A 26,258-nucleotide genomic window follows, 5' to 3' on the forward strand; every position below is an offset into this window, starting at 1 on the left:
TATTGTACAAATAAGGAGTAGCTTCTCAGTCTTCACAGGATTAGAAAACGTGAAATAATATCATCAGAACTTTTCATAGAATCAGGAGCAACTGTTGAATGCTCCAGGAACAGAGCTCAGGATAGTAATTAATGCCTGGCCCATAGAGAATAGGAGTGCTGTGCTTGACAAAATGTTTGATGGGACTTTCTAGAGATGTACTTTGGTCACTTTCTAGCCACAGTATTTTCTAAACCAATGGGACCCACTGAAATAATTCTCTGTCTCCTTTGGTGGACAGTGAAGAAAATAGACTTTTTTCCTGCTGAAAAAATGGAATGTCTTGATTAAATGTATCAGTGAATCTGTAAGCAGGGAAATAATATTGTGATAGAGGAATCAACACGGTGTGCCTTCAGGGTCATCTCCCCACCCGAGTGGTTAGAAAGAGGCCCTTCCTTTGTTTAGGCCTTTTCTGTTGAATTTGACAAAGTGGAGATCCAGTTGTGAAACAAAGGTTGGGCTGGACAAACGTGTTTTTCCCAGCTCTGGAAAGCAGACTTGGGGAGGGTAGAGAGGGTTTGGAGGTGTTGTGTGTCAGGGTAGAGGCCTTTGGGGCTTTGGCCAGGAGTGTGGATGGCTGGAGAGAGACTCTTTAGCCTCCACTCCAGCAAACACCAAGATACCCAAGGTCAAGTCACAAGGGCCAGATTTATTCTCTCTTCTCAAAGAGATCAAACCCTAGGGGATAAAAATGGAATTCCAGGTCCATCTGAAAATTTTGTAAGTGCAAATTTACTATAAAAAGAATGTTCTCCTTCCATTTGAATGTAGACTAAATTCTGCCAAATTCCACCTGTGCTCAGAAGTCCTCCTAGTTGGTCTCACGTGAGATCCCAGACACAAGAGCCAGGCACAGTTGGGTAGGAGGTGAACTTAAATCACCCGGATTGGGGACAGCTGGTGAAATACACAATGATATAAAATCTTACACACATCCAGAATAAGTCACTTGTTCCTCTTACACCTCCATCTCTCATCTATAAAATAGGGGTATATTCTCACACGCCAAAAATGCTTTTTGATAAAACGATGCTGGCAAAACTACATTTGACGAAATGATGCTTAAGAACTTGAGGAAAGGGGCGCCTGGGTGGCTCAGTCGGTTAAGCGTCCATCTCTTGATTTCGGCTCAGGTCATGATCTGATGGTTTGCAAGATCGAGCCCCGCATAGGGCTGTGCTGACAGCATGGAGCCTGCTTGGGATTCTGTCTCCCTTTCTCTCTCTGCCCTCCCCCCACCCCTCCCCGCCAATAAATACATAAACTTTAAAAAAAAAAGTAGTTTAGGAAAAAATTCTACTTTGTCATGTACACACACTTTGCTGTCCTTTTGAGTCACTCAGAAGAAAGGAGGAAACTATTAAGGGGAAGGGCATGGTTCGGCAAAACACTGCACGTGGGTGTTTAGAAAATAGCAATCTTTGGTGACAACACACAAATAATGCTGCCCCAAAGTGGTATGAGTTGTAGCAAGACACCCAGCTGATTGATGACTCATTAGTTTCCTTCTCGGAATGACTCAAGAAACTCTGCAAGTAAATATGTTGCTTAGGCATTTCTTGATATGTTTGTCAAAGGAAATGACACGTAGGAGAGCAAATTAGTAGTAGCAGATAGATAAGCAAAGAGAAGATGTCATTGGTTGCAAACTGGTGGCCTGAGAACAAACTTAGACCTGCAGATGTGTTTTGTGGTTGGTATATGTTGCAAAATGTTTTGAATTGTTGTCAACATTGAAAAAGCTGGAGATTTCATAGGAAAACAATTGCTTGGCGTCCCGGTAGCTGCCTCTTTCTTTAGACAGAACTGTTCATTTGTCAGTTGGCTGTAGTCCACACCACGCAGTAATATCCACTTTTGGTTCCTATTTACGGTGCATAACTGGTCCCTGTGGTCACTTGAGTTTGTAGCCCCTGACTTAGGTAATGCCAAAGGTTGGGGAGGGATCCTTTGGGGTCTAGATCAGGACCCTAAGAGGAAGTCCTTACATCTTGAAGAAAGTCAATGGAAAGAAAGCTAGCTCAGCATATCTGAGGTAGAATGTTATTCTTTTAATAAAGACATTCTTTAGAGATCACATGTTGTAAGAACAATCTTGTCTTTGTTTTGAAATGCATTGTAGCTGAATGGACTCTCATTTAAATAACGGATATATGACACCACTCTGATGGCAAGTGAAAGTTTCTTATGAAAGGGAAAGGATTCACTTATCTATGGAAACAGTAGCAACTGCTAACTGCCTACCAAACTTTGCAAAAAGAATCAGAATACGACTGGTGGTGGCAGTTAGAACGCTGCGTTTTAGAGCAATGGGGACTTTCACAGAATTTACTTGCTATCGTTAAGTATGCACACTTTCCTGTCCTTACAAATCTGGAACAGAGGGCCAGGCAAGATACATGTGTACTTTGGAAAGTTCACAGCATCAGCTGGAAGCCACTGTTGAGCAGAATACTTCCTGGTTCAACAACAGAGAAAAAAAGCCCTCAGTAAAATGACTATATGTATACAGTGAGAGGGAACCTTGGAAAAGTGCTGAGGACAGTGGAAGAATCTAGCCACTTTAAGGCGTTGGCTTGGTTCTCTCTAGCCAGTGTTGGAAATTGACCATCATGTGGTTGCTTCAGATAATCTCCACTGGCATTTGCATGGTCTCTCCTGGTAATTGTGTGTCTCATTTTAAGGAGTCTGAATCCTTCGGTGCAAGGCACTTCCTTAGTGACTCCTACAACCAGCTGCTAAGTTTGACTTGCCTTCGATAGTTGACCTCAAAAACGCATCAAGATGCATATGCAAATATGTATCATTGCCATCATCTGACCATATAACCTTGGACCTAAAGCTACCAGAGAGCGCGAGGGGGGGGGGGGGCTTGATTCTCTCTTCCCCAAGTATGAAAGCTGAGCCGTCAACCCCCCTCCAAATTAATGGAATACAAAGTTGATTTGAGTATTTTATTTATAAATGTACATTTACTATAAAAGCTGTTGCATTTTAGACAACTTTTAATTTTTTTTTTTTTACTATTTCTCAGAGGCATTTTAGAATAAATATTTTAAATGAAGGTTAGTATAACTGATATAGAACATTGGTCCACCCAGAACAGTAACATCTTTTGGACGGACTCACACATGAGGTGGATCGTTTCAGTCTGTTAAGTCTTACATTGTGTATAGATAACTATATTACGTATTGCATTAATAACACTACATAGAAAGAATGGGGAAATGACATGAAAATTTGCTAGTGAAAAACAAAGAGTGACCCATTTCTCCTTAAGGAAGAGAAAGGACTAGCTTTTGGAGTATGAGGGGAAAAAAATCAGATCTATTTCCTCAGGAACAATAAATCACTCACTTGCCTCATCTGTTTTTTAAACGAACACATTTACATTGTAGCTCAACAGAGCAGAGCATTTTTTTTTTTTCCCTGGGATCTCAAAGATTATTTGAAAAGAAATAGATCATACTCATTATGCTGCATTGGAAAAAACAAGATCTAGTCTGCCCAAGCTGCCATGTAACAGACTCCAAATGAAATCTAAATCAAATATAAATAGAAACAGTTGGCAATTAGAATTTAGAAAATGTTGGAGATTATTCTGTGCTGGTGACTATTGTTCATTATGGGAAAGCACATTTCGCAGTTGGGAGAATGGGGCTTTATTTTTCTTGACTCGATTCAGGCTTCAATACATGTACAATGAGTCTCACTAAGAAATATGTATAAATGGGTTTGTGAAACCAGAAGAGAATGTGCAATATTCATATAATCCTTACATAACGGATGAGTTCCACATGTAAAAAGTATTCTATAAAAATTGGTTATGAATGATCATATTGTACATGTTTTGTGCATTACTTGTGGTAAAGTACTCTGCTAATATCATGCAAAGTGTAAACATCCACATTATCAAAATATTTAATAAAACATGCAGGTGGTTAATCAAAATATTGAACTTAATCTGTACATTTTCAAAACTTTTTACTTTTTAATTTTTTTTCTATTTTTCTTTTTTTTTTTCTTTTCTTTTTCTTTTTTCCTGTAAGACAGCAAACACCTCCATGGGAAGTCTTGGTGACTTGGAAGTGACTTCATCTCCGCAATGTACTGCATCCATAATTCATCACTGACTATGTGCAACAGCTTTGCATTTTATAAGGCACAATTTTTTAATGAAATGATGTATAAATTTCAATCTAACAATAGCTCATCCAATGACAAAATGGTCAAAATACCTCCAGTGGCTGAGGAAATTTCTGCACTTACATGGAACCCGCATGCAGAGAACAGTCTAGCATGTAAATAAATAATTGCTAGCCATACCAAATAAGACACAGAAAAAAATTATTGCTTACACAACAGAAAAACAGCTACTTGATCTCTTTTTATGACTACATTAACCTATCAGGAGTATATCCATAGTCTACATTCACAAAATATCATCCTCACTTATTTGCCATCATTTTAAGGCAGAATAAATAGTTCCCCTTTCCCCAGTCTTAAAGAAAACAGCCTGGAGATCTAAAACGTGATGCTTTTTAGTAACTTGATTCCTTTCTTGGCCAGCTGAAACTCATCACACAGGGCAAAAAGTCAACCAGCTCTCCACAAGAGTTCCTCTCTAAACGTCTCCAGGAGCAAGGTCCAGAATTCTCGATAGTAAAGAGAGTTGGTGATAAAGGAGAATGGAAGAGACCAGTCGTCCACTGCAGTGGGTGGGGCACGATGTGAACTGTAGGTTCTTGCTGATCACACGTCAGTGGCTTATCACAACATATGTCATCGGATCCTACCAGGAGGGACTTAATGCTTTTCTTTAGACACCTGTGCTTCAGGCCCTCAAGGAGAACTTGCAGGCAAGGGTGCGCAGTGGCCACACCTAACGACAGACTGATCTCGATGACAGCTTCCGTATGCCCCCTATTGAGTCTCTTAGTCAATCTACAGCCTGAAGAGAAGGCGGCAACGAAGCTCTCACGGCTATCACTGGCCCACCACTCTTCTCAAGATTAAACTTCCTCACAGATTTTGGTGATGACTTTGGAAATGATGACTGAGATATTTCCCTATGGTTCCTTCCTACCCTTGGGCAATGTCCCAGAGTGTATGTCTAGCCGATATTGGGAGGGTTCTCTTTATCTAATATAGACCAGCCTATATTAATGACGTAACTTCCAAAGCACACAAAATCTAACACTAACGGTGCAATAATTTATTGGTATGACTTCTACCTCAAAAGGTAAGTAACAAATGGTTCAGGATTACAGTATACATTATCAGACTAGCGTCTCTGCGTTAAAAACAAGTTATAGCTCAGAGCTATATGATGTGATTTTTAGTTTCCGAAATGTATGAATCGTATGCTTCTGTCTCAGAAGAGCACGTATCTCAAAATTGGCATGCCTTGCACTTTCTGCAGCTCCATTCTGTAAACATGAAGTGTTTGATTCCTAGAAAGACTAAAATAAAACAGGTATATTGTATCATTTACCTCATTAATTCTCAGAGAAGAGAATGAACACATTTGAAACCATAAGCCTGGTGGCCCATGCTGAGATCTTTTTGTGAACTACAGGATCATTACAGTTCAGTATTCTTTTGTATATTCTGTGCAAATGCAAAACCAAAACAAAATCAAAATCAAAACCAAAACCAAAACAAAAACCGGAAGAACACAAACACTGTGCTACAGAAGAACAGATACCATCTTTAGGAACAGCCTTTCAAAAATTAGATAAATGCCGAGCAGCCCCTGCACTTGGGATTTTGTTAAACGGTTGCCAGGGGACACTCTCCGTAAAGAAACGGTGAGTAATCTGGAAGCTTGAAAACCACGTCACAATGTTGTGGGCTGGCCAGCACCTGTGACAAAGAACACAGAGTAACATTTGGTTAAAGGACTCCACGCTTCTTGCCTCAGAACATTTAGACATTTCCAGTATCAGTAATGACCTATGCCCAAATCTCTTCTCTCTAGGAGGGGAATCTTGTCTCACTCTGCTACTCAAAGTGTGGCCCCAGGAAAAGCAGTATTGACATCACCTGAGCTTGTGAGAAATGCCCTTCTTGAGTCCCATCCCAGAACTTAACATCCTAAATCAGATGATCTTCATCAAGTTTTCTACATTGTCTTCTGGGGCAAATAAGCAAGAAAATAATCTCTCTTCTCTGTTTCTTTAGGTTTTGGTTTCTCTAAGAATAAAAACATTGCAACATCTGTAGCATCTGATCCCCATGTGAACTTTTATAACTAGGATTGCTCGATTTAGTAAATAAAAATACGGAACGCCCCATAAAATTTGAATTTCAGGTAAACAACAAATATTGTTTTAGTGTAAGTGTATCCCATGTGATAGTTGAGAGATATTTGTGCTAAATCCTGCCCATGCAATATTTGGGACACACACGTACTAAAAAAAAAAAAAAAGGTCATTGTTTATCTGAAATTCAAATTTAATAGGGCAGAAAAAATTTAACGCGCATCTTGTATTTTATCTGGCGAAGGATGGTTTGGGTTCCATATTTCCTGCTGAAACCTTCACAAAGTTTCTCCTTCATTTTAGGCGCCACAGTTGTAATGAGGCGATCGTGACACTGGAAAAGACCCCGGGGATTTTGTTTTAAATGCATTTCACCAGAGTAAATGATGGAACAGCCACAGAGGCACAGTCATCCAACACCCAAGCACAAATGGCACAAGTTAGCCACGTGACGTGACGGCTTGATTTGTGACAGGCAATTTGTTTTGCGCTTCCATTCTCATTTACGTATGAACTTAAAACCTGTTTACATTGCTTTTAGGAATTGCATTTTAATATGCTGTTATGCTGTTTTTCCCCTCCAAGAGAAAAAATTTCATTTAAATGTGACTAGTTACTTGAAGAAAACAGGATTATATATTCAGGTTTTATTATTCCACACAATGAAATTATTTTGCTTCACTTAGAATGCCTATGATGTAAACCACCTCTCACATCTACCCATCTCCCCTATTTGCAACTCAGATCAAAATCAAATAAAAAAGAAAGAAAAATAGTTTTTAGCCATTGCTTTCCATTCTGCCTCTTTTTATTGCATCTGGGATATACTCAACCAATTCAAGTGTATTTATACTTCTCAAGCCAGTTATTACCTCCTCTACTATTCACTCTTAAGCTACATTTTTCTCCTTCTGACACCAAAAGAGAAGTGCTATGCTCAGGTATGCTGGTCATTGTCCCTGTCATGTGCTGAGTAAAGTTTAGCCCAAAATACTATTACTATTTATCTGGAAAAATAAACATGAGAGAAGAGTTAGGAAAACCTGGAAAGAATAATTGGAGACAAAGTGGCCATTATTACTCACTATTAAAACATATTATGAAGCTACAATAATTAAAACTGTACAATAGGAGAAAATAAGTTAGTAAGACATAATAAAACATCCAGAAATAGATCCAAATACTTATGGGAACTTAGTTTATGAGAAAGCTGGCATTTCAAATTGGTGAGAACGAAAGGGATTATTATATCATATTTGTACGACTTCTAATTGGGAATAAAATAAGTCTGGATATCTATCTCATTTCTTATCCTAAGATACATTTCTGATGATTGTATACTTATATGTGAAAAGGAAAATAACAATTCTAGGAGAAATCTCAGCTAAACCCTTGGAGTGGTGAAAGTTCTTCTAAATAGGAAGCAAAACCCAGAATCCAAAAACTAACTAACTAACTAACGATATGTTTAATTACCTTAAGTGAAAATCTTTTCTATGAAAAAAGTTCACAAAGTGGAAAGACCAATGACAACTGCAATAAGCAGCAAATATAAAATAAAGGGAAAATTTCTTTAAAAAAAATTTTTTAATGTTTATTTTTGAGAGAGAAAGACAGAGAGAGAGAGACAGAGCACAAGTCCGGGAGGAACAGAGAGAGAGGGAGACACAGAATCCGAAGCAGGTTCCAGCCTCTGAGCTGTCAGCACAGAGCTCTACGTGGGGCTTGAACTCACGAACCGTGAAGACATGACCTGAGCCCAAAGTTGGATGCTCAACTGACTAAGCCACCCAGGTGCCCTGAAAATTTCCTTAATATACAAAGATCAAGTCGTTCAGATCAAGTGTCAATAGAACAATGGGTAAAAGGTAGAGAAGAAAGATAAATTTTTTATAGCAAAAAAGAAATATAAATGGTCAATAAACACAGGAAGAGATGCTCAAATTCACTTATAGTTAAAAGACATACAGATCAAAGCAATGAGGTTTTCTCTTTCTAACATAACAGAGTGGAAATTTAAAAAGTTTGATGATATCCAGAAGCGACACAGCATGGAGAGAGAAAGAGGCTCTCTCATACACTTTGCAGGGAAAGTGCGCTTTTCTGGAAGATAATGGGCCACGTTGCCTGAAAATTTTAAAAGCACATGATGGTTGGCGGTCCCATGGCTCAGAATCTACCCTACAGATAGGCTTTCAACTGTTCATGAAGACATATATACACGGACGTTCACTGGAGCCTTTACAAAAATATCTAAAAACTGGAAACAACCAAAGCACCCATTCATGGAGAATTAGTTTTAAATTATGGTAAGTCCATACAATGGGATGGTATTCAGGAATTAAAAAGCCTTTGAAAAGAACGTGGAGAAAGAATACGTTATATGAAAAAACTGCCGTAATATATCATTAAGTTAAAAACAAGAGCCACAAAATGAACAGAACATTTGACTATGCGATTAGCTTTGTGAAAACAATACGTGTGTAGGTAGACGTATTGCACACATACGCATCTGTGTGTATGTGTGTGGGTACACGTATATAAACGTACACTCTGTCCCTCTCTCACAGTGGTTAATTTTGGAGACTTTCACTTTTAATTTGGTATCTTTTTAAACAACCCAGTTTTCTAACCTTATGCCATTCATAATTTTATTTACTTTTTCTTTTGAATGTCTATAGAAGTGATCTAGGCAGGGAAGTGATGAGCCTTCTTGCTTTCTTCTTACTATCTAAAGAAAAACAATCCTGGGAAAATATTAATTATAAATATAAAATAAACAAAAAAAAATCCTTTTAGTCTGCCTCCAATCACTTTTTAATTTTTCATCTTACCAGACTATTACAAATCATAGACTATTCCAACTCCATGGTTCTTGTCTTTAGATTTGGAATTAAAAGCAGTTAAATTTTTTTATAGATACGCAAGAAAAAAATTGCTGGCCTGGATCCAAAAACCTAGTTTCCAAAAGAAATGACAATGAGTCACCCAACGTCTCAATCAAAATAAAAATCTGGATGAAAACAGGTCACTGTCACCCAGAGGTGGGTTCAGGTTTGTTCTCTGCTGACATCCTTCAAGCACTTTAAATTATGAAAGAAATGCACATTTACACTACGTTTAAAATCTGGCTCAACAGTCCTTCAACGTAACAGTGCCCTCTTCTGGTTCTATGGTTCACATTCAACTGGTTCACAGAGGTTGAGAAAAATGTATGGAATTTACGGAAGGTGATTGGAAAAATCACTTTGAAATCTGGGAGGAAAGCGTTTACTTCTCCATTCTAATGTATAAAAACAAAACAAACAAAAATACAGTTTGAATAAATATATTTAATTACTATATATAATATATGTATGTATACTTACAGATTATACACAGTATACTGTTTTTTGTTGTTGTTGATCATTTTATGGACTTGAGCTCTTTTCCAAGATTTTTCAAGATTTATATATATCATATATGAATAATACATAATATAAAATTAAATTCAATATTATGTATTATAATTACTTTCTCTAGGGGCACCTGGGTGGCTTAGTCAGTTAAGTGTCTGGCTTTTTATTTCACCTCAGGTCATGCTCTCATGGTTTGTGGGTTCAAGCCCCATGTCAGGCCCTGTGCTGACAGCATGGAACCTGCTTGGGATTCTCTCTCTCTCCCTCTCTCTGCCCCTCCCCTGCTTGCACTCTCTCTCTTTCTCTCTCTCTCTCTCTGTCTCTCTCTCTCTCAAAAATAAATATACATTTTTAAAAAGCTTAAAATTAATATCTCTATATAATATGTGGTATAAATAGTTCAGTTTGAGGGCAGAAGCTCAAAGTTGGAACTGTTTTGATTTTAAGTCAAACGTTTATCACAGATCAAAACCACCTGGGTTTGATCCAATTCTTATTTCCCATTATTTATTAAAATAGGAATATGCCTCTCTGAATTTAGTAAATCTATAGCAATAAAACAACTTAATTTCAATTGTACTCTTAAAATCTTCAGGCTTGCAGATTTAGAGACCTGTTAAAAAAGACCAAAAATGTCCCTTCACTTACTTTGAAAAATGATAAAAGATTCTTGTATTTCAAACTCCATCTCTTCACTCCCATTTTTTTCTTAAAGGTAGAATTTCTGACTGAATTTGCTAGACGTCTCCTGGTATCTAGGTTGCCCACCAGAAGGACTGTGGGCAGAAGGACTTATGATGGAGAGAGGATTCAGAGGCGAGCCACTGGCTACTTGCAGAATTTTCTGAAAAGCAGCTGGGCAACAGCACCCCCTGGTGCCCTCAAAACCAACAAGAACCTTCTATGGTTTTAGACCCAGACATGACCAGAGGGCAGGCTGCTCAAAGGAGCTTCAGGGCAGCACGGATTTGTCAAGCTCTGTTTGTGTCCTCAGGTGTTTTGGAGGAAGGTGGGGTGGGGATTCACAGAGAAGTAGAACCCATCATTTTGTCTCTAAAGGAGCTTTTAATTCAGTTGGGAACAAAACCAGATCATGTCATGAAACTCCTGAGTGCAGGGAATGCAGACATTGCGGAGTTGGTGCTTGATCTGATGAACACTGGAGAGCCACTGTTCGCATTTAAACCATCCCAAATGGTGCTGGTCTTCTAAAGATATGTCTCTACAAATGAGGAGTGTTTCACAGACCTTGTTATCTTTCTTCTATCGCACCCAAATCTCTATGGTGAGCTCAAGCAAGGTCTCAAACTTAGTCTACAGTTTTTACCTGCTGGTGTACTAATGGATAAAAACATTTTTTCCGGATAAAAAGAATTTGGCCCACACAGTAAATGTCACTTCCAGTAGGAAACAAATGGTAAACAGATTATTTCATTATTGTTTCTTTCACCTAGATGCTAATAAATCTTACCCTCAGAGTAGGTATGTCAATCGATGAGGAGGTTGAATTGCTAAATTGGGTTCTGTAAGAGGCATGTGATCGCACTCACTCATTTTGAAGCATCCTTCCCCACACCCCAGTACTTACTTCTGGATCGCATGTAGCAATCATTACAGTTTAGAAGACCATTTCGAATCCTAACATCCGTCCCGCTTACTGCATCTCCAAGCTGTCCTTTACAAATTCCACACTGTAGGGCAGAAAGAACAGAACTTATAAGGTGTACGAGAAGTCATTTCTTTATAATGCTTAGCTGTGGTTCCCACAAATACACAACAATCACGTGTACAACCTCCACGTGTTGTGTTAGATGCCGCACCACGAGCTGACTTACAGCCACAACACACTTCTAGCAATTTATCCTAACTCCTTGTATTTTACAGAGAAGGACACTGGTTCAGAGGCTCCCTGACTTGTTCAGGGCTGGAAAGCTGGTAGGTGATGTCAGGTTGGTCCCAAATCAAGACAGAACAGCCACTTCAAACAGATGAATCCAGGGGCGCCTGGGTGGCTCAGTCGGTTAAGCGGCCGACTTCGGCTCAGGTCATGATCTCCCAGTCCGTGGGTTCGAGCCCCACGTCGGGCTCTGTGCTGACAGCTCGGAGACTGGAGCCTGCTTTGGATTCTGTGTCTCCCTCTCTCTCTGACCCTCCCTCATTCATGCTCTGTTTCTCTCTGTCTCAAAAATAAACACTAAAAGAATTTAAAAAAAAAAAAAACAACAGATGAATCCATGACCAATGGATTATCAGTTGGCAGTTGTCTGTGAATAATCTTTAAATGCTTTCCAGAATTGTTGGCCTGTTCTACCGGATCAGGATTACTAGGAAACAGCGATTCCACTTTACATTTCCACACTAAAAGCAGTAACACCCAGAGTAACAAACCCGCTGGGAATAGAACACTTCTTAGCAAAGTCAGCCCGAGTGCAGGAGGAGGCTGGGGGCTAAACCGCACTGGTTGGAGCAGAGAAAGTGGCAATGGGGGCTGGTTCAAAGGCCAGCCTCTTGCGGGGGTGTGTGTGGGGGGCGGGCGTTAAGACCCAGCTCCCAAGTGGAGGGCCAGCCTCAGACTCATGCTCCAAGGTCACCAGGGGCAGAGGAAGGCTTCATCCAAATGATGTGAGAAGTTCCAACTTCGCAGGGGTTGGGGGATACATCTAAGAGGTGATGTGCCTTAAGCGTCAGACCAGCTCCAGGAAGTGAATAATTAGAGAGAATGAAGGCCTTGACAGATAAGAAGGCAAGTCTCCAATCCGTTGAAAAACTGCAAAGACTCTCTGCCATCTGGATTATTTCAAGTTCAGAGAAGGTCTCTGAGAACAAACTGGTGTTGGAACATGTTACCTTGGCATTGTCATGAAATTTTAAAAAGTATATTCTTTGAGCCTCAAAACACTCTGAGACAATTTAGGATATACATTGTCTAGCTTCGTTTTACAATGAGAATATTGATAAATTGAGTCTAATTAAGTACCCATGTAGTGTTTTGCCCATGATAAGTCTTACTTTCCAGTAATTACTGCTAGATTATTAAATAACATCAGTAATTCACTCACTTTCTCTTAGCTAATAGGTAAAGTGGGAGTTATTTTAAACCCATGCAAGTTTACTTCATAGCTGAAAAAACCATCAACAAAGAAACAGAACAAAATTCAAGAGGGGAAAAGAAAGCGTGTTAGATTAATGAAGAGGAAAAAATGACTCTTGTTTAGAGTTTGAGGGTTTAGCTTCAAAATTAGATATTAACTTGAACTGTGTCCATGAGTGAAAAACAAAAAGGAAATGCTGAAACAGAACAACTTGTAAGTTTTGTAATAAATGAGCTAGAAGTGGTTAGCGCACCTCCTTTTAGCAGGGGATCTGGGATTAGAACCTAGGCTTCCTCATTTTCAATGTATTTATCAACTCATTCATTGAAAGGTATTTACTGACACCATCTCTGCCAGGTTCAGAGGAAATCGTGGTGAGCTGGACAGACACGGTCCCTTATGGAGCTGACAGTTTATTTGAGGAGATGATAATTACATATTTAAAAAGGTGAGAGACAAGGACCATGAAAGGCTCTCTAAGGACCTGTAACACAGGCAGCTGACTTAGTCTGGTGGGTAGGGCGGCTTCTCAGAGGGGGTGATATTCAATCTGTCATCACAGGCATATTCGTTGGGAGACCTACAATTCTGCAACTAGCTATTAACCATTTAATTGACAGAACATCTTTCATGAAGTCAAGGCAAAAACCCTTTGAGGTTAAGTCACTTGAGTGTCAGAAGCAGCGAAGATGTTATATTCCAAATGAATCCACATGACCTTCCCAGATTCAGAGGTATCACTGTCCTGCCAGGGTGGCTTTCTCTGCTTCCTGCTGGAATATATGCTCTTTAGCAACAAAAACAGTCTTGGAAAGACACTGCGCAAATTGGTTTTGCTTCTTCTTGCCCGATATCCCAGAGGGATGTGCTGGAGGACAGTTTCATCCTGAAGGATGGGCTCCAAGAACAGCACTTCTGTACAACCTAGAGGGGCTGGCCTTCCAAGCAAAGGCTGTCAGGGATTCCAGGAGGTACTTTCTCAGCCCTGAACGATGCCAGAAGACATCACGGAGCTGCACTTGGGGAGGAGAGTGGTGCTTACATACCCGAAAGCACTGGATGTGGAAATAGAGCTGGAGGGTCTCAATGATCATTGCAGCTCCTTTACCCAAAGGGAGCCCACAGGACGAGCACAGCTTCTTCCCGCTGATAGACCTAGGTTTCAAAATATACGTAATAATAAAATGTTCATTTAGAATAGTTGGTCAAACACACAAACATGTAGCCTCATGTAAAAAAAAACAAACCACGGATTTTAAAAATGTTTATGTCATTAATGAAATGGCGATTACTGAACTGATAATGAGCAGGAATTAAGCATTAGAGATGAGTTGCAAACAACTGCTAAATACAATAGGCTTCCACGATGGTATGGAATTTGGGGTGTGTGTGTGTGTGTGTGGGTGTGTGTGTGTGTGTGTGTGTGTGCGCGTTTCAGTTATTTGTTTTAAGAAGTCTATGTTGTGTCTATTCAACCACAATGATTAAATGCCTTGAAATGATTCAATGTTATTTATCATAGGTTTTCTTAAGTCCGAAAAGATCATCAAATTTAGCTCCACTAAGGTTTCAGTGTTGCTTTAAAATGTTCTATAATTGGCTCATTGGCCCACTAGGGCATTTCTTTTAATTTATTAAGAAAAAAAGATTGGGGGGCTCCTGGGTGGCTCAGTTGGTGAGGCGTCAGCTCAGGTCAGGATCTCCTAGTTTGTGGGTTTGAGCCCCACATCGGGGACTGTGCTGACAGCTCAGAGCCTGGAGCCTCCTTTGGATTCTGTGTCTCCCTCCCTCTCTCTCTGCCCTTCCCCTGGTTGCACTCTGTCTCTCTCAAAAATAAACACTGAAAAATTTAAAAAGAAAAAGAAAAAAAAAGCTGTTGTGGCTGTTTAAAAATAGAGAAGCAACTGTGATACATCCCAATAGGTACCAGGCAGACATGAGACCTACGCTATGCTCTGTCACCAAGTTCTATGATCTGGTGTAAAGAACTCACTTTGGGTTTCCCTTTCATTTTTAAAGCGAGAGGACTGGATTTATCTACCCACCACCTCTTCCAGTGCAAACACTCTGTGCCTCCGTGAGCTGGGCACTGGCTGTCTCTGTGCACTGTAAGCAGCCGGAGGGCCTGGGCCGAGTCTCCCCCATCTCTGCTACCCTTGCAGCCTCTAGCACAGGGCCCACCACTGGACTAGAATGGGACCCCGCAGACAGCACTAGAGGGCTGTCCTCTAAGGCAGCTTTCCCACGACTAAGATCAGATTGCAACGATGCCTACTGTCTGGAAAGCTCTTGGAATTACACAAGACATTTAAAAATCTGACATTTCCTTCCAAAGCCAACAGGGTACAGAGGAACTGAAGAAACAGAAAGGAAGACAAGAGAAAAGAGGAAGAGTTGCTCCAAGCAAACTCTATTTATTAGGATTTCCCTCTTATCCGGTAGTTAAATGAAATCTCCAAATCAAAGAAAACATCTGAGTACTCAGCGATTCGTCTCTCCCGTGAATGGGAACTCAGGCAGCTTTTAAGAATATCATGGGGCCCAATTAATGTCCAGAAGCAATCATGACAGAGCTTGAGTGGGGTAAAGAGAAGGATGAAGTTTCGCAGCTAGCCCCCGCCCGGTTCACTGTAAGAGCCATCAGCAGACCTTGCCTAGAAGGACCAGGCCAACTCGGAGGGAGAGGCGCCAGCTGAGGAGCCCAGCAATTGTCTAGTGGATTTTATTATTAGATTGCAGGTCTGCACAATGTAATTAAAGCCCTATGGCCAAATCCGTGCCAACATCATACACTTGGCCTTTTCTATCATGGGCTGAGAAAATCTGCAGGCGGATGGCGACTGTATTCTTTCCTCTTGTCCGTGTGTGTGTGTGTGTGTGTGTGTGTGTGTAGCAAGAGAGGTAGACGGACAACTCTCTTAAAATCATCTGGCAAGCACTTATTTGGTTGAAATCATGCTCAGCAGGCTCTAGGCAAAACCAAGCAGCCTCAGAAAGGCTTTCCAACCTCTTGTACCTGTTTGGTGATTGGCCAGGAGGGGTGGGAGAACAGGGGGACAAGTGCCCAGCCTGGAAATTCTCTCGAGGGCTTTTCCTGTAACATGGTAAAGGAGCCAAAAATTATGAGAAATAAAGAGAAGCCCATCCCACGAGAAAAAACATTTTAGATTAAAAGAAAACAAAACAAAACTCCCTTGACAACCAAATAAAAGACAACAGAGTGTCCTAGTGGTAATTCAGGTCAGGATCTTGCAGTTTGTGAGTTCGAGCCCAGCGTTGGGGTCTGTGCTGACAGCGTGCAGCCTGCTTGGGATTTTGTGTCTCCCTCTCTTTTCTCTCTGCCACTCCCACTCTCTCTCTCTGTCTCAAAAATAAATAAATATTTTTTAAAAAGTTAAGGGCACCTGGGTGGCTCAGTCAGTTAAGTGTCCCACTTCTGCTAGGGTCATGATCTCATGGTCCGTGAGTTCGAGCCCTGTGTCAGGCTCTGTGCTGACAGCTCAGAGCCTGGAACCTGCTTCAGATTCTGTGTCTCCCTCTCTCTCTGCCCCTCTCCCCACTCACACTGTATCTGTCTGTCTCTCTCTCTCCAAAATAAACACTAAAAATTTTTTTAAAAAGTTAATTTCATTTGTAAAGAAAGGGACAGAACACAGAAAAGAAGGAAGAAAAGAGCAGCGCCAGCACAGAAGTGAACAAGTGAACGAGACGAGTCCATCTGTCTTCAAACCGTTTGCAGAAAAACTCCCTGAAGCGCTGCCCACTCAAACCTTCCTCCTCAGGGAGAGTGTGTCTTCTCCAGAGTATCAGATTTGCATGTAATACCCTAAAGTATAAGTACATTGCCTTTAAAAAAGGTTGAAAATCGGGGCGCCTGGGTGGCTCAGTTGGTTAAGCGTTGGTTAAGCGGCCGACTTCGGCTCAGGTCATGATCTCACAGTTTGTGGGTTCGAGCCCCGTGTCGGGCTCTGTGCTGACAGCTCAGAGCCTGGAGCCTGCTTCAGATTCTATGTCTCCTCCCCTCTCTACTCCTTCCCTGCTCACGCTCTGTGTCTCTCTGTCTCTCAATAATAAATAAAAACGTTAAAAAAATTAAAAAAAGGTTGAAAATCACACAGGAATCAGCAACAATAATGATTACTTCTCTGTGATGTGACCTTCTATTGATTTTGCGTGTCGCTGGAACATATGGAAACAAAACTGGTTAGATGTAAGAGAAAAGGGAAAATGCGTCATTGAGAAAAAAAGTGTAACATGAAAAATAAGGTAAAAAGGTAAACTTACAAACGAGTCACCAGCACCACCCGCGCTGCATAGCTCTACATTTGCTATCTTCCAGGCATGAAACCCCCTGAGGCAGGTACTAATATTATCTTGATTTTACATATGAAGAAACTGAGGCAGGGAAGGATGCAGTAACTCGCTCAAAGTCCTCTGCAGGCAATTGGCAGAGTTCAAGTTTGAATCCAGGTGGTCTGGTTCTAGGTAGAATCTAGTTTTTAAGAACTGATTACAAGAACCTCTGGTCCAAATATGATCTTATAGTGGAACTATGGCTCTATTTTGACTTCCCTTACCACTTAACCAGTCAAATACTCTGGATGAGCCTCAAGATTCTCGTCTGTAAAATGGAAACCATAACCCAGTAAAGTTATTGGAAGAGTTCAGTGAATAAATGCATATAAAAAAGAGGGGAGATATGTAAATGCTTCAACACACTTTCATACATTGACATGCTTCAAAAATGATAGGAACTATTCTTATTGTAAAATAATACAGTTTTTGCAAACTTAGAATATAACCTGGGGTAGTTACTTAATGGGACAGCATGTAAATGAGAGAAAAAGTTTTATTTTTCCTTCAAAGAACATTTGTTGATAGTCTATGAGACAATTTAACTCACTTAAATAAATTCATAATACAACAGGCCTGTAAACTCTTCCCAGTGTTTAGATTTGTGGGTTAAAAACATTACTTTGCTCTGACAGATTGATAAAAATCAGAGTGAATATTTACTTGCCAAGAAGACTGTCTCAAACATCCATAAATACTTGTTATCTGGTCACTCAGAGTCAATGGAGAGAAGCACAAAAACGCTGCTGACATCTTGCCATCTCATCCTACTTTTCCCGTTGTTAGTTAAAGAAGAACAAACAAAAGGAATTCCACATGCGTCTTATTTGGCTACTCACTTCCGCCTTTCACTCGGAGACTCGATCTGATGGTTAATGCTTTTATCCAAAGGGAGGGTTTTTGGCTTCACATCTTCTAAAATGTGCACTGGTGGGTTTGATACCTGCTCACTCTGGGCTGGATCTGAGGCCAAGTAAAGAACATAAACTTAGTGTTCAATAAGGTCACCCTCGTGCTTTGTATGTCACCTTTGTTTAATGTGCTAATGCCTGCTGTGGTCTTACGGGGAGTTCATCTAGACTCTGGGCCCACCCTGGTGGGAATCTATTCACTGTGCTGTTTAACATAAGCTATGAGAGAAGCCTGCAGTCAGCAGAGGTCACACCTGTCTGAACCACGTTACGGGGCTTACAATAATTTAATCATTGGCTTTAAACCCCCATTCTTACCCTGAGCTAGCTGTGGGTTCATCCCACAGTGTAGGGCTCCAGTTTCTGTATCCAGCTGATGGTCCTGATGGATTCCTTTTGATACAGGACTCTTAGAATGAGCCATGGCCCCTTGAGTTAGGCTGTTAAGACAAACCAGTATATTTCAGAACAGAAATGAAAGCAACTGAAGTAAACGTATCCTATCCCTTAGGGCATGGAAGTACCAGTTGTAATTGGGACTAACTAAATGTTTATTTATTCTTTTCATTTTTTTAATGTTTATTTATTTTTGAGAGAGAGAGAGACAGAGTGTGAGTGGGGGAGGAGCAGACAGAGAGGGAGACACAGCATCTGAAGCAGGCTCCGGGCTCTGAGCTGTCAGCACAGAGCCTGACACAGGGCTCGAACTCACAAACTGCGAGATCGTGACCTGAGCTGAAGTTGGACACTTACCGACGGAGCCACCCAGGTGCCCCTATTCTTTCATTTTAAACCAGATGTAAAGTAGACTTAAAACACTGGACAATGCTGCACATTTTCATGACCCACAGTTTCATAAGCTTGGAAACCATTATTTGTGATGTCTTCCCCACCTCCCTGTCCATAAAGCTCTTCTTCCAATGATATCAAGGGATGCCAGGGCTAACTGGAATCTCCCAGATTTTCATGAGAGAGGACTTATTGTAGAAATCACTTAGGCCGCATAGGATTTGGGCAGCCCATACTAATCACTGGCCTCGCAGTAGATTCTGTATGCAAAGGAAGGAGAGATGGAGGAGGTTTAAGAAAGTTTCTGGGAAAAACAAGTTTCAGGAGATGACAGGGAGTGTCTGCAGAACCAGTGGAAATCCATGTATAACGCTTGGCAGTTTCATTCAGATATTCCCGAGTAGTGGCTTTCGTTGCACGAAACTTGGAAGTTCCTTTGAAAAGCATTAACTGGAAACAGGCGTGATATTCCAGAGACTCTGCAGACTCTGGACCTGGGCCTGAAGCTCCTATGTCCACAATTCAACCGGTCTTCCAGCTGATGGACATGGGAGAATTCTCAGAGCAAATCCCACCAGAAGAGCTCAGCTCCCAGCCACACTTCCAAATTAGACCATCTTTGACGCTTAGCCTTTCATGCCTTTGGGTCCCCCTGAAGATGCTGTGTGTGGATACACATGCTGTATATATGCACGCTTGTACATGTGCACGCACACACATGCTGGCATGTTTGCTAATATCTCCCTGGTATCTCAGAGTCCCAGAAGCAAACATCTGTCTCACAAAAACTTGCTGGTGGCAGGTACTGCCAGCTTCCTGGGATTCTGTGGGCTCCTTCCTTCTAGGAATAAACCCACTATAGCCGATAGCTACAACTGGATTCTGTTCCAGTTTGAGCCAGCTCTGAATGCTCCACGGGTTTCTTCGTGTCCTTTTCTGATCTCCCATGGGACACAGTGGAACCCACGGGGTGGGGTGATTAGCCACAACCAATGTGGTAGTTATCCTTTATATTGTCACCCAGAATAAATGTAGCTTCTCGCACCTCAGAGGATAGTGGCAAAGTCCAGTAAAACCACAGTGGGTAAGACCCTAGGGCCTCATTTCAACCTCCCTCCCTCCAGACACATTAACCATTTCAGGTGAACGATATTTAGATTTGGAGCTTTGAAGTGACAGCATGCTCCTTTGACGATCTACACTATCTCCCCTTCCGCAGACTGACTTCAGAGCTATTAGAATGTGTTTAAGCAATATGTAATATATTACTGGAATGATAATTTCAAAGCTGAATATGATCTGCATCAGAAATGGGTACCCCTTCTGGGAGCGAATGGGCAGAGCCTGGCTTTGCACATTTAGATGGACAGCCTGGTACAGTTCATACCTGCCCTTTTCCTCCAGTGAATGACCTTCCTTGGTCTTGAGCAATAATAAATCATTTTTGTCCCCTTGGACTGGTTTCTTCTGTCTTATCTGTTGTTCCTCCTCTCGGCAGTTTTCCAAGTCCATTTTATTCTAATGGAGAAAACAAGGACAATATTGAATATAGTTTTTAAACACACTGGACAACACTCATCTCTGGCCATGGGATATTTGAAACATTTTTTCAATCACATTGCCTACAATTAAAAAAAACAACTGTCTAATTTAACTGATTGGTAACTGATTTCCAGTGATTTGAAATAAGTGTGTAATCTGGATCTCTCTCGATAGTTATCATGAAAGAGAACTGGTTAGAAAACCCACCTTTCAAAATAAAGTCAGAGGAGTCTTGGCTTTCTAGTGCCCATGAGTTATGTTTTTTTTACACAGATTACGGACTATTCAAGTCTTGGTATGACTTCAGTTCCATATCTCCACCATCTTACTGGGAGGATACGGAGGTAGACCGGCCTTTCTAGGCTGTCTCCAGCCCCTGAAGACACATATAAATTTCATGTGGAATCTGAAGAGTGAGTTAGAAGCAACTTTCATGGAAACTGTTGGGAGAGCATATTGTTGGTATCCTGTTGCTACTATGCGGTGCAAAGGAAGGTATGGTGTGGCAGAGAGGAATACATGTCTACTGAAGAAGTGAATGATGGGGAGTAAGAAGGACATTCCAGCACGGGGCTGCACTAACCAGGATCTTGCCAGCCAGTGCAGAGAGACTTTGGTTGCCAGCCTGTGGGAGAAGACATGGCCCCAGTAATGATTTTACTGCTCCCTAGCAAGTGTCTCTGGAGTTTGACCATGGCCACATAGTAGCTGACATGATTCCAGGGAAATAGCCAGTCTTGGATTTAAACCGGTAAGAAACTTGGCCTTATTGTTTGGTACTTCTATTTAGGTTTATTCATTTCACAAATTGATTTTATTTTATTTTTATTTTTTATTTTAAAAAAATTTTTAAAGTATTTATTTTTGAGAGAGAGAGAGAGAGACAGAGAGAGACAGAGAGAGAGACAGAGCATGAGCAGGGGAGGGGCAGAGAGAGAGGGAGACACAGAATCCAAAGCAGGCTCCAGGCTTCGAGCTGTCAGCACAGAGCCCGGAGTGAGGCTCGAACCCACAAACCGCGAGATCATGACCTGAGATGAAGCTGGACGCTTAACTGGCTGAGCCACCCAGGCGCCCCGATTTTATTTTTAATTTTTATATTTTTAATTAGAGAGACAGAGAGAATGCAGGGGAGGGGCAGAGAGAGCGAGCATCTGAAGCAGGCTCCATGCTCACTGCAGAGCCTGAGGCAGGGTTCACACCCATGACTGTGAGATCATCACTGAGCCAAAGTTAAGAGCCGGACACTCCACCACCTGAGCCACCCAGGCATCCCTCAAAAATTGCTTTTAATCTGTGATCTCACCACTGCCCCACTGCTCTCAGTCACAGAGGAAGACGTAGACAGCTGGTCTGCAGAACTTGAAGAAACGGTAAATGGAACCACAGTGTCTTCAATTATTTTGCGCTCCTAAAGGGAAGAATAGGAATTAATGAAAGGGAGAAAATATAAAATCATATTTGTCATGAGAAAAATTTCATTAAGGAACTTTAGGAAAAGAATATTGGAATTATGTGCAAAGAAGCAGGGCACTAAAAACAAAAGGTATTATTTCCCAAAAGCACGTAAATCAGATAACATTTTCTATGGGCAATGATTTAGAAATTAGCATTTGGTTTAGAAAAACAAAGTCTTTGTGAATTACTTAGTCTGATTCAAGAAGCCTAATTGGAAATGATTTTAGGGATCAGATTATGCAGAAAAGTGATTAAAGATAAATTTAGAAAATTAATCATAAACAAATTTTAGATAATATACATTAAATGTAGCTCCCTTCTAATTCTCTAATGTGGTCTGGTTTGTTCATCTAAAGAAGTGAGACAGACAAAACCAAATTCTCCTCCCTCCGAATCTCTCTAGTGCCATACAGTGAATGCAGTGGGAAGGGTCCACTTAGCCTCACTACCAAAATCATCCTCCCAAAATGAACTGACTACTCCCAAACATGCTTTCCTCAAAGCAACCCACAAATAAATACTTTCATGTCATCTCTCTAAGGTAAATCAAGAATCTGACTCTCTGCATAGAGAAAAGATAAAATTATATTGTCGCCCCTGACCGTGACTCAACATGCCCTTACCACAAACTATATTTGGGGGGAATTGTGGTCTTTCAGAGTCTATAGGAGATGATTCTTCGGAGAAGTAGACAGGGGTCGGCTGTGGGTAAGGAGAATCAGACACAGCCGCATGCGTACAGGTACCACGGACAAAAAATGCGTTGATAGAATCTGAGGAATCAAAACTACAAGTCAAATTCCTTCTTGGGAATTTCCTACCTCCTCGTAGTATCTGCGTTCCTCCTCTTCCACCTCCTTCTGAGCCTTTTCCCACTCTTCTTTCAGCTTGTTCTGTTCCTTCTGGTATCTCTCCTGTTACAGAATTTCCACAGATAGTTCTTGAACTGACCGTGGCACACATACATCACTGGGACATTTCTCTCCCGCCTCTAAACCACCATGAACAATTTATCACAAGACTATCTTGCTATGACATTCTGAGTCTAATCCATTCACACAACAAAAGGGGAATGCTATTTTGTGGTACTCCCAACATGTTAGGAGCCTAAACATCCTACCAGAGAACAACAATTTTCTGCTGTTGGTGTGCTATAGAATTGTTTTCAGATATATGAGTGGACATTTGCTTATGGAAAGAGAAACGACAGAAGGACTCCCAGACTGTAAGATCTTCCTTCACTTGGTTTTTGTCCTGGGAGGTAGGCTAAACTGATGGTTTGTTTCTACTGAGCCCTTCGGAGAGGAGTGTTGCCATTTCACTAATAGAAATATGTTGCCACTGAGAGGGTCTGATAAAAGACAAACCAGAGGGGCGCCTGGGTGGCTCAGTCGGTTAAGCGGCCGACTTTGGCTCAGGTCATGATCTCGCGGTCTGTGAGTTCGAGCCCCGCGTCGGGCTCTGGGCTGACAGCTCAGAGCCTGGAGCCTGTTTCCGATTCTGTGTCTCCCTCTCTCTCTGACCCTCCCCCGTTCATGCTCTGTCTCTCTCTGTGTCAAAAATAAATAAACGTTAAAAAAAAAAAAAAAGACAAACCAGAAACCAACCAAACAACAACAACAAAGCCTTGTGGGTTTCAAGACACACAATGCAGAAAGGTCCAAAGTGGACAAGATGATAATTAGCTGAGTAGCTGAGTTACTCTTTGCTTGTAGCCATTCTCCCGGAATGGAATCTTCCCAGGTTTAAGTAACTTCTGAATTAAGAGTAGCTTGTAAACAGCCCATTAGAAGGCTCCAGCATCAGAACTGCCATTACTGTTTTCGGAAACAATACAACACCAGTCACCACTTCTGGGGGAAAAAAACACTCTGAATAAGGATGGCTTCAAAAATGTGCCTGGAATCCCTTGGACAGCTGACTAGAAGAAATGAATAAATGGAGATTAAAATTAGTGCCTAAAATGGGAGCTGACACCCCAGATGTCTTGGGAATGGTGCCTGTGACATGCCAGAGACAACGGCATCACTGAAGTGTACCACACACAGTCGAATATTTTAGTCTAATTACTGTCAATCTTCTCTCTGAGGCTAAAACAAGTCTGCTTCTATCTTGCTGGAGAAGGCACTGAGATTTCCTCCAGGTATCACCTGTGATGTCATTATCTTAGGAGCAAAAGGGCTCTACCGGGATTGCCTGGAGCCTTGATGTTCTTATTAATGTTCTGGAAAAGCCATTGTTGGCCAACCCATGGCCAGCTTTTAACTCTAGGTAAAAATGTTGTTATCAAAACCTAATCTTATAAAGTTTCTGAGAGGGACTTTAGGGGCCTTTCAGACAGAGGCAACAGACTCTAACACTTAACAGAAACTGAAAAACAAGCAAAGCTTAGGCTTATTGGTTCTAGGAGCTCACATCACATCCTCCCCTCACCAGGAGGATGAACTGAGTGAGGGAGTGAAAGATGCCATACATCTATGCCACACACACACACACACACACACACACCAGCACATACCAACACACACGTGTACACACACCAGCATGTGCACACACGTGTGGACACATGCGTGAACACACACGTGCCCACACCGGCAGGCTCGCACAGGCACCTTGCCCCAAAGCTCACAACCTTGCAGTGCCACGCTGCGTAACAATTTGGTGGGATAAGAATAACACGTATGTCTGCATCTGTAACGGTGGCCTCCTTGGAGATTGTAAGTGACAGAGTGCCACCCTGGGAAGCACGCTTGCTTGTCTTCTTTGTGGGATTTCTGACTCTTAGCTGTTCACCACTTAGCTGGGCAATGGGCATCTGAGTTCCAAGGGAACAGTAGATGCCCATGGCTGGTCTGGGGTCTCCCAGTGGACCTGAAAGTCCCCACAGTTCTGGGACTTTGCTCAATCTGGGTTCTCACTAATATGTGGGTATTTATCCCTGTGCACGTTGGGTTAAAGATTTAACCCTGTGCAATTCTGAAAAGTGTTAAGCTTAACTGGCAGACCTAAAGCTATACTATAATTAACTATCTAAACTGACCCCTGCTCCCAGCCCCTGGGAATTAAGCCAAGAGTGGCGGTCAAAGCAAAAAGATAAGGAAAAATAAGTAAAACACATCAGCCTAAAGTCATCAAAATTAATGAGATTTAACATTCTTTTTCTTTATGCTCTTTTGGTAAAATCAGCACTAGTTGGAATACAGCAGAAAGAACATGAGTTTTAAACTCATACAGACTTGTATTTGAAACCAGGCTCAACAACTGTTAGCTGTCTGACCTTAACTTCTTTGAAACTTAGTTTCTTCAGTTGCATACTTGGACTATAAGGCATACTTTGAAGAGTTTTATGAGGATTAAATTAGATGTATCAAGCACCAACAAATATGCCAGTTCTTGGCACATGCAAGTACTCAGGTTAGTTTCTAAGATTAGTAGGTTACTTTTGGAATCCTCATTACTCTACAAAACTGGCTTGGAACAAGCAGCACCATGATCAATTTACTCCCAAAAGTTTTCTAGGATTAAAAATGAGCAGCCTTTACTCAAACATGGAGCAAACATTTCCACTTAAGGAACAAGACCCAGGCCACATTTTATTTCACATGTATGCTACCAAATAGTTTTTGATCATTCATCCCCACTGCTACTTGGACTGGAATTTGAGTGGCAACTAAGGAGGTGATGAATGGATGGGTTGGCCCCTAATACTTGGGTTTTTTCTTTTTAGATTTTATTTTTAAGTAATCTCTACACCCATCGTGGGGCTAAAACTCACAACCCCAAGATCCAGAGTCACATGCTCTACCGACTGAACCAGCCCGGTGCCCCCTTGGATTTTCTTTTTTTTTTTTTAAGTGAAATGCTTTTTCATTGTGTTCATCAGTGTAAACTCTGGCAGGAGGAATCAGACACAGGACACTGTTGCACTGGTACCAAGGGAATGGCCTTAGACTCACCAACTTCTGAGAAGAATCCAATTCCATGCTTTCCTGTGCTAAAAACTTATTTAACAGTAACGATGAGAGCATCATCTAATGGAAAATAACAAAGCAGTGAGCCCAGTCCTACCTGGAGCAAACGTTCCTGCTCCTGCTGCCATTTTTCCTGTCTCCGACGTTCCTCTTCTGGGTCCCATGCCCAGAATTTAAACTGCTTAGAAAATAAAACCACGATCAGAACTAAGCCACGTCCTCAAGGCCAGGACAGGGCAAGGGACGCAATTAGCTTACAGACTGGCACTCCGACATACAGAAGTTGAAGCCTCCACATGTCTTAAAGACCCTCTTTGCTGCCGGAAACCACTTTTTAATCCTAATTCCTCTTTGGTTTACTTCCAGGAAGCTGGTATGATCTGTGAACCTTTTTGCAGCTAATGAAAACATGAAGTAACTAGCCCCTGGCATGGGAAGG

The 26,258-nt window shown here is 41.3% G+C and overlaps 1 protein-coding gene across 15 annotated transcripts in view; it reads right to left on the bottom strand.

The window, feature by feature from the left end:
• Window positions 1-2,982: 2,982 nt before the first annotated feature.
• Window positions 2,983-26,258, bottom strand: part of LIMCH1 (LIM and calponin homology domains 1) — a 326,534-nt gene continuing 303,258 nt past the window's right edge. For 5 of the 15 annotated variants that reach the window (XM_027055932.2, XM_027056003.2, XM_027056000.2 and 2 more), the window contains 10 exons: window positions 25,917-25,997; window positions 22,670-22,762; window positions 21,697-21,801; window positions 20,236-20,366; window positions 18,378-18,499; window positions 17,988-18,111; window positions 15,812-15,889; window positions 13,842-13,950; window positions 11,292-11,394; window positions 2,983-5,907 (listed from right to left, as the gene is read on the bottom strand). In XM_027055932.2, the coding sequence (XP_026911733.1) occupies window positions 5,882-5,907; window positions 11,292-11,394; window positions 13,842-13,950; window positions 15,812-15,889; window positions 17,988-18,111; window positions 18,378-18,499; window positions 20,236-20,366; window positions 21,697-21,801; window positions 22,670-22,762; window positions 25,917-25,997 (972 nt within the window). In that variant the 3' untranslated portion in view covers window positions 2,983-5,881. Of the gene's footprint in view, window positions 5,908-11,291; window positions 11,395-13,841; window positions 13,951-15,811; window positions 15,890-17,987; window positions 18,112-18,377; window positions 18,500-20,235; window positions 20,367-21,696; window positions 21,802-22,669; window positions 22,763-25,916; window positions 26,001-26,258 lie in introns of all 15 variants that reach the window. The other 10 variants (XM_027056037.2, XM_027056010.2, XM_027056026.2 and 7 more) reach the window with 3 other exon arrangements.

Source organism: Acinonyx jubatus, chromosome B1 (genome assembly GCF_027475565.1).
Source record: "Acinonyx jubatus isolate Ajub_Pintada_27869175 chromosome B1, VMU_Ajub_asm_v1.0, whole genome shotgun sequence".
Classification (NCBI taxonomy): domain Eukaryota; kingdom Metazoa; phylum Chordata; class Mammalia; order Carnivora; family Felidae; genus Acinonyx; species Acinonyx jubatus.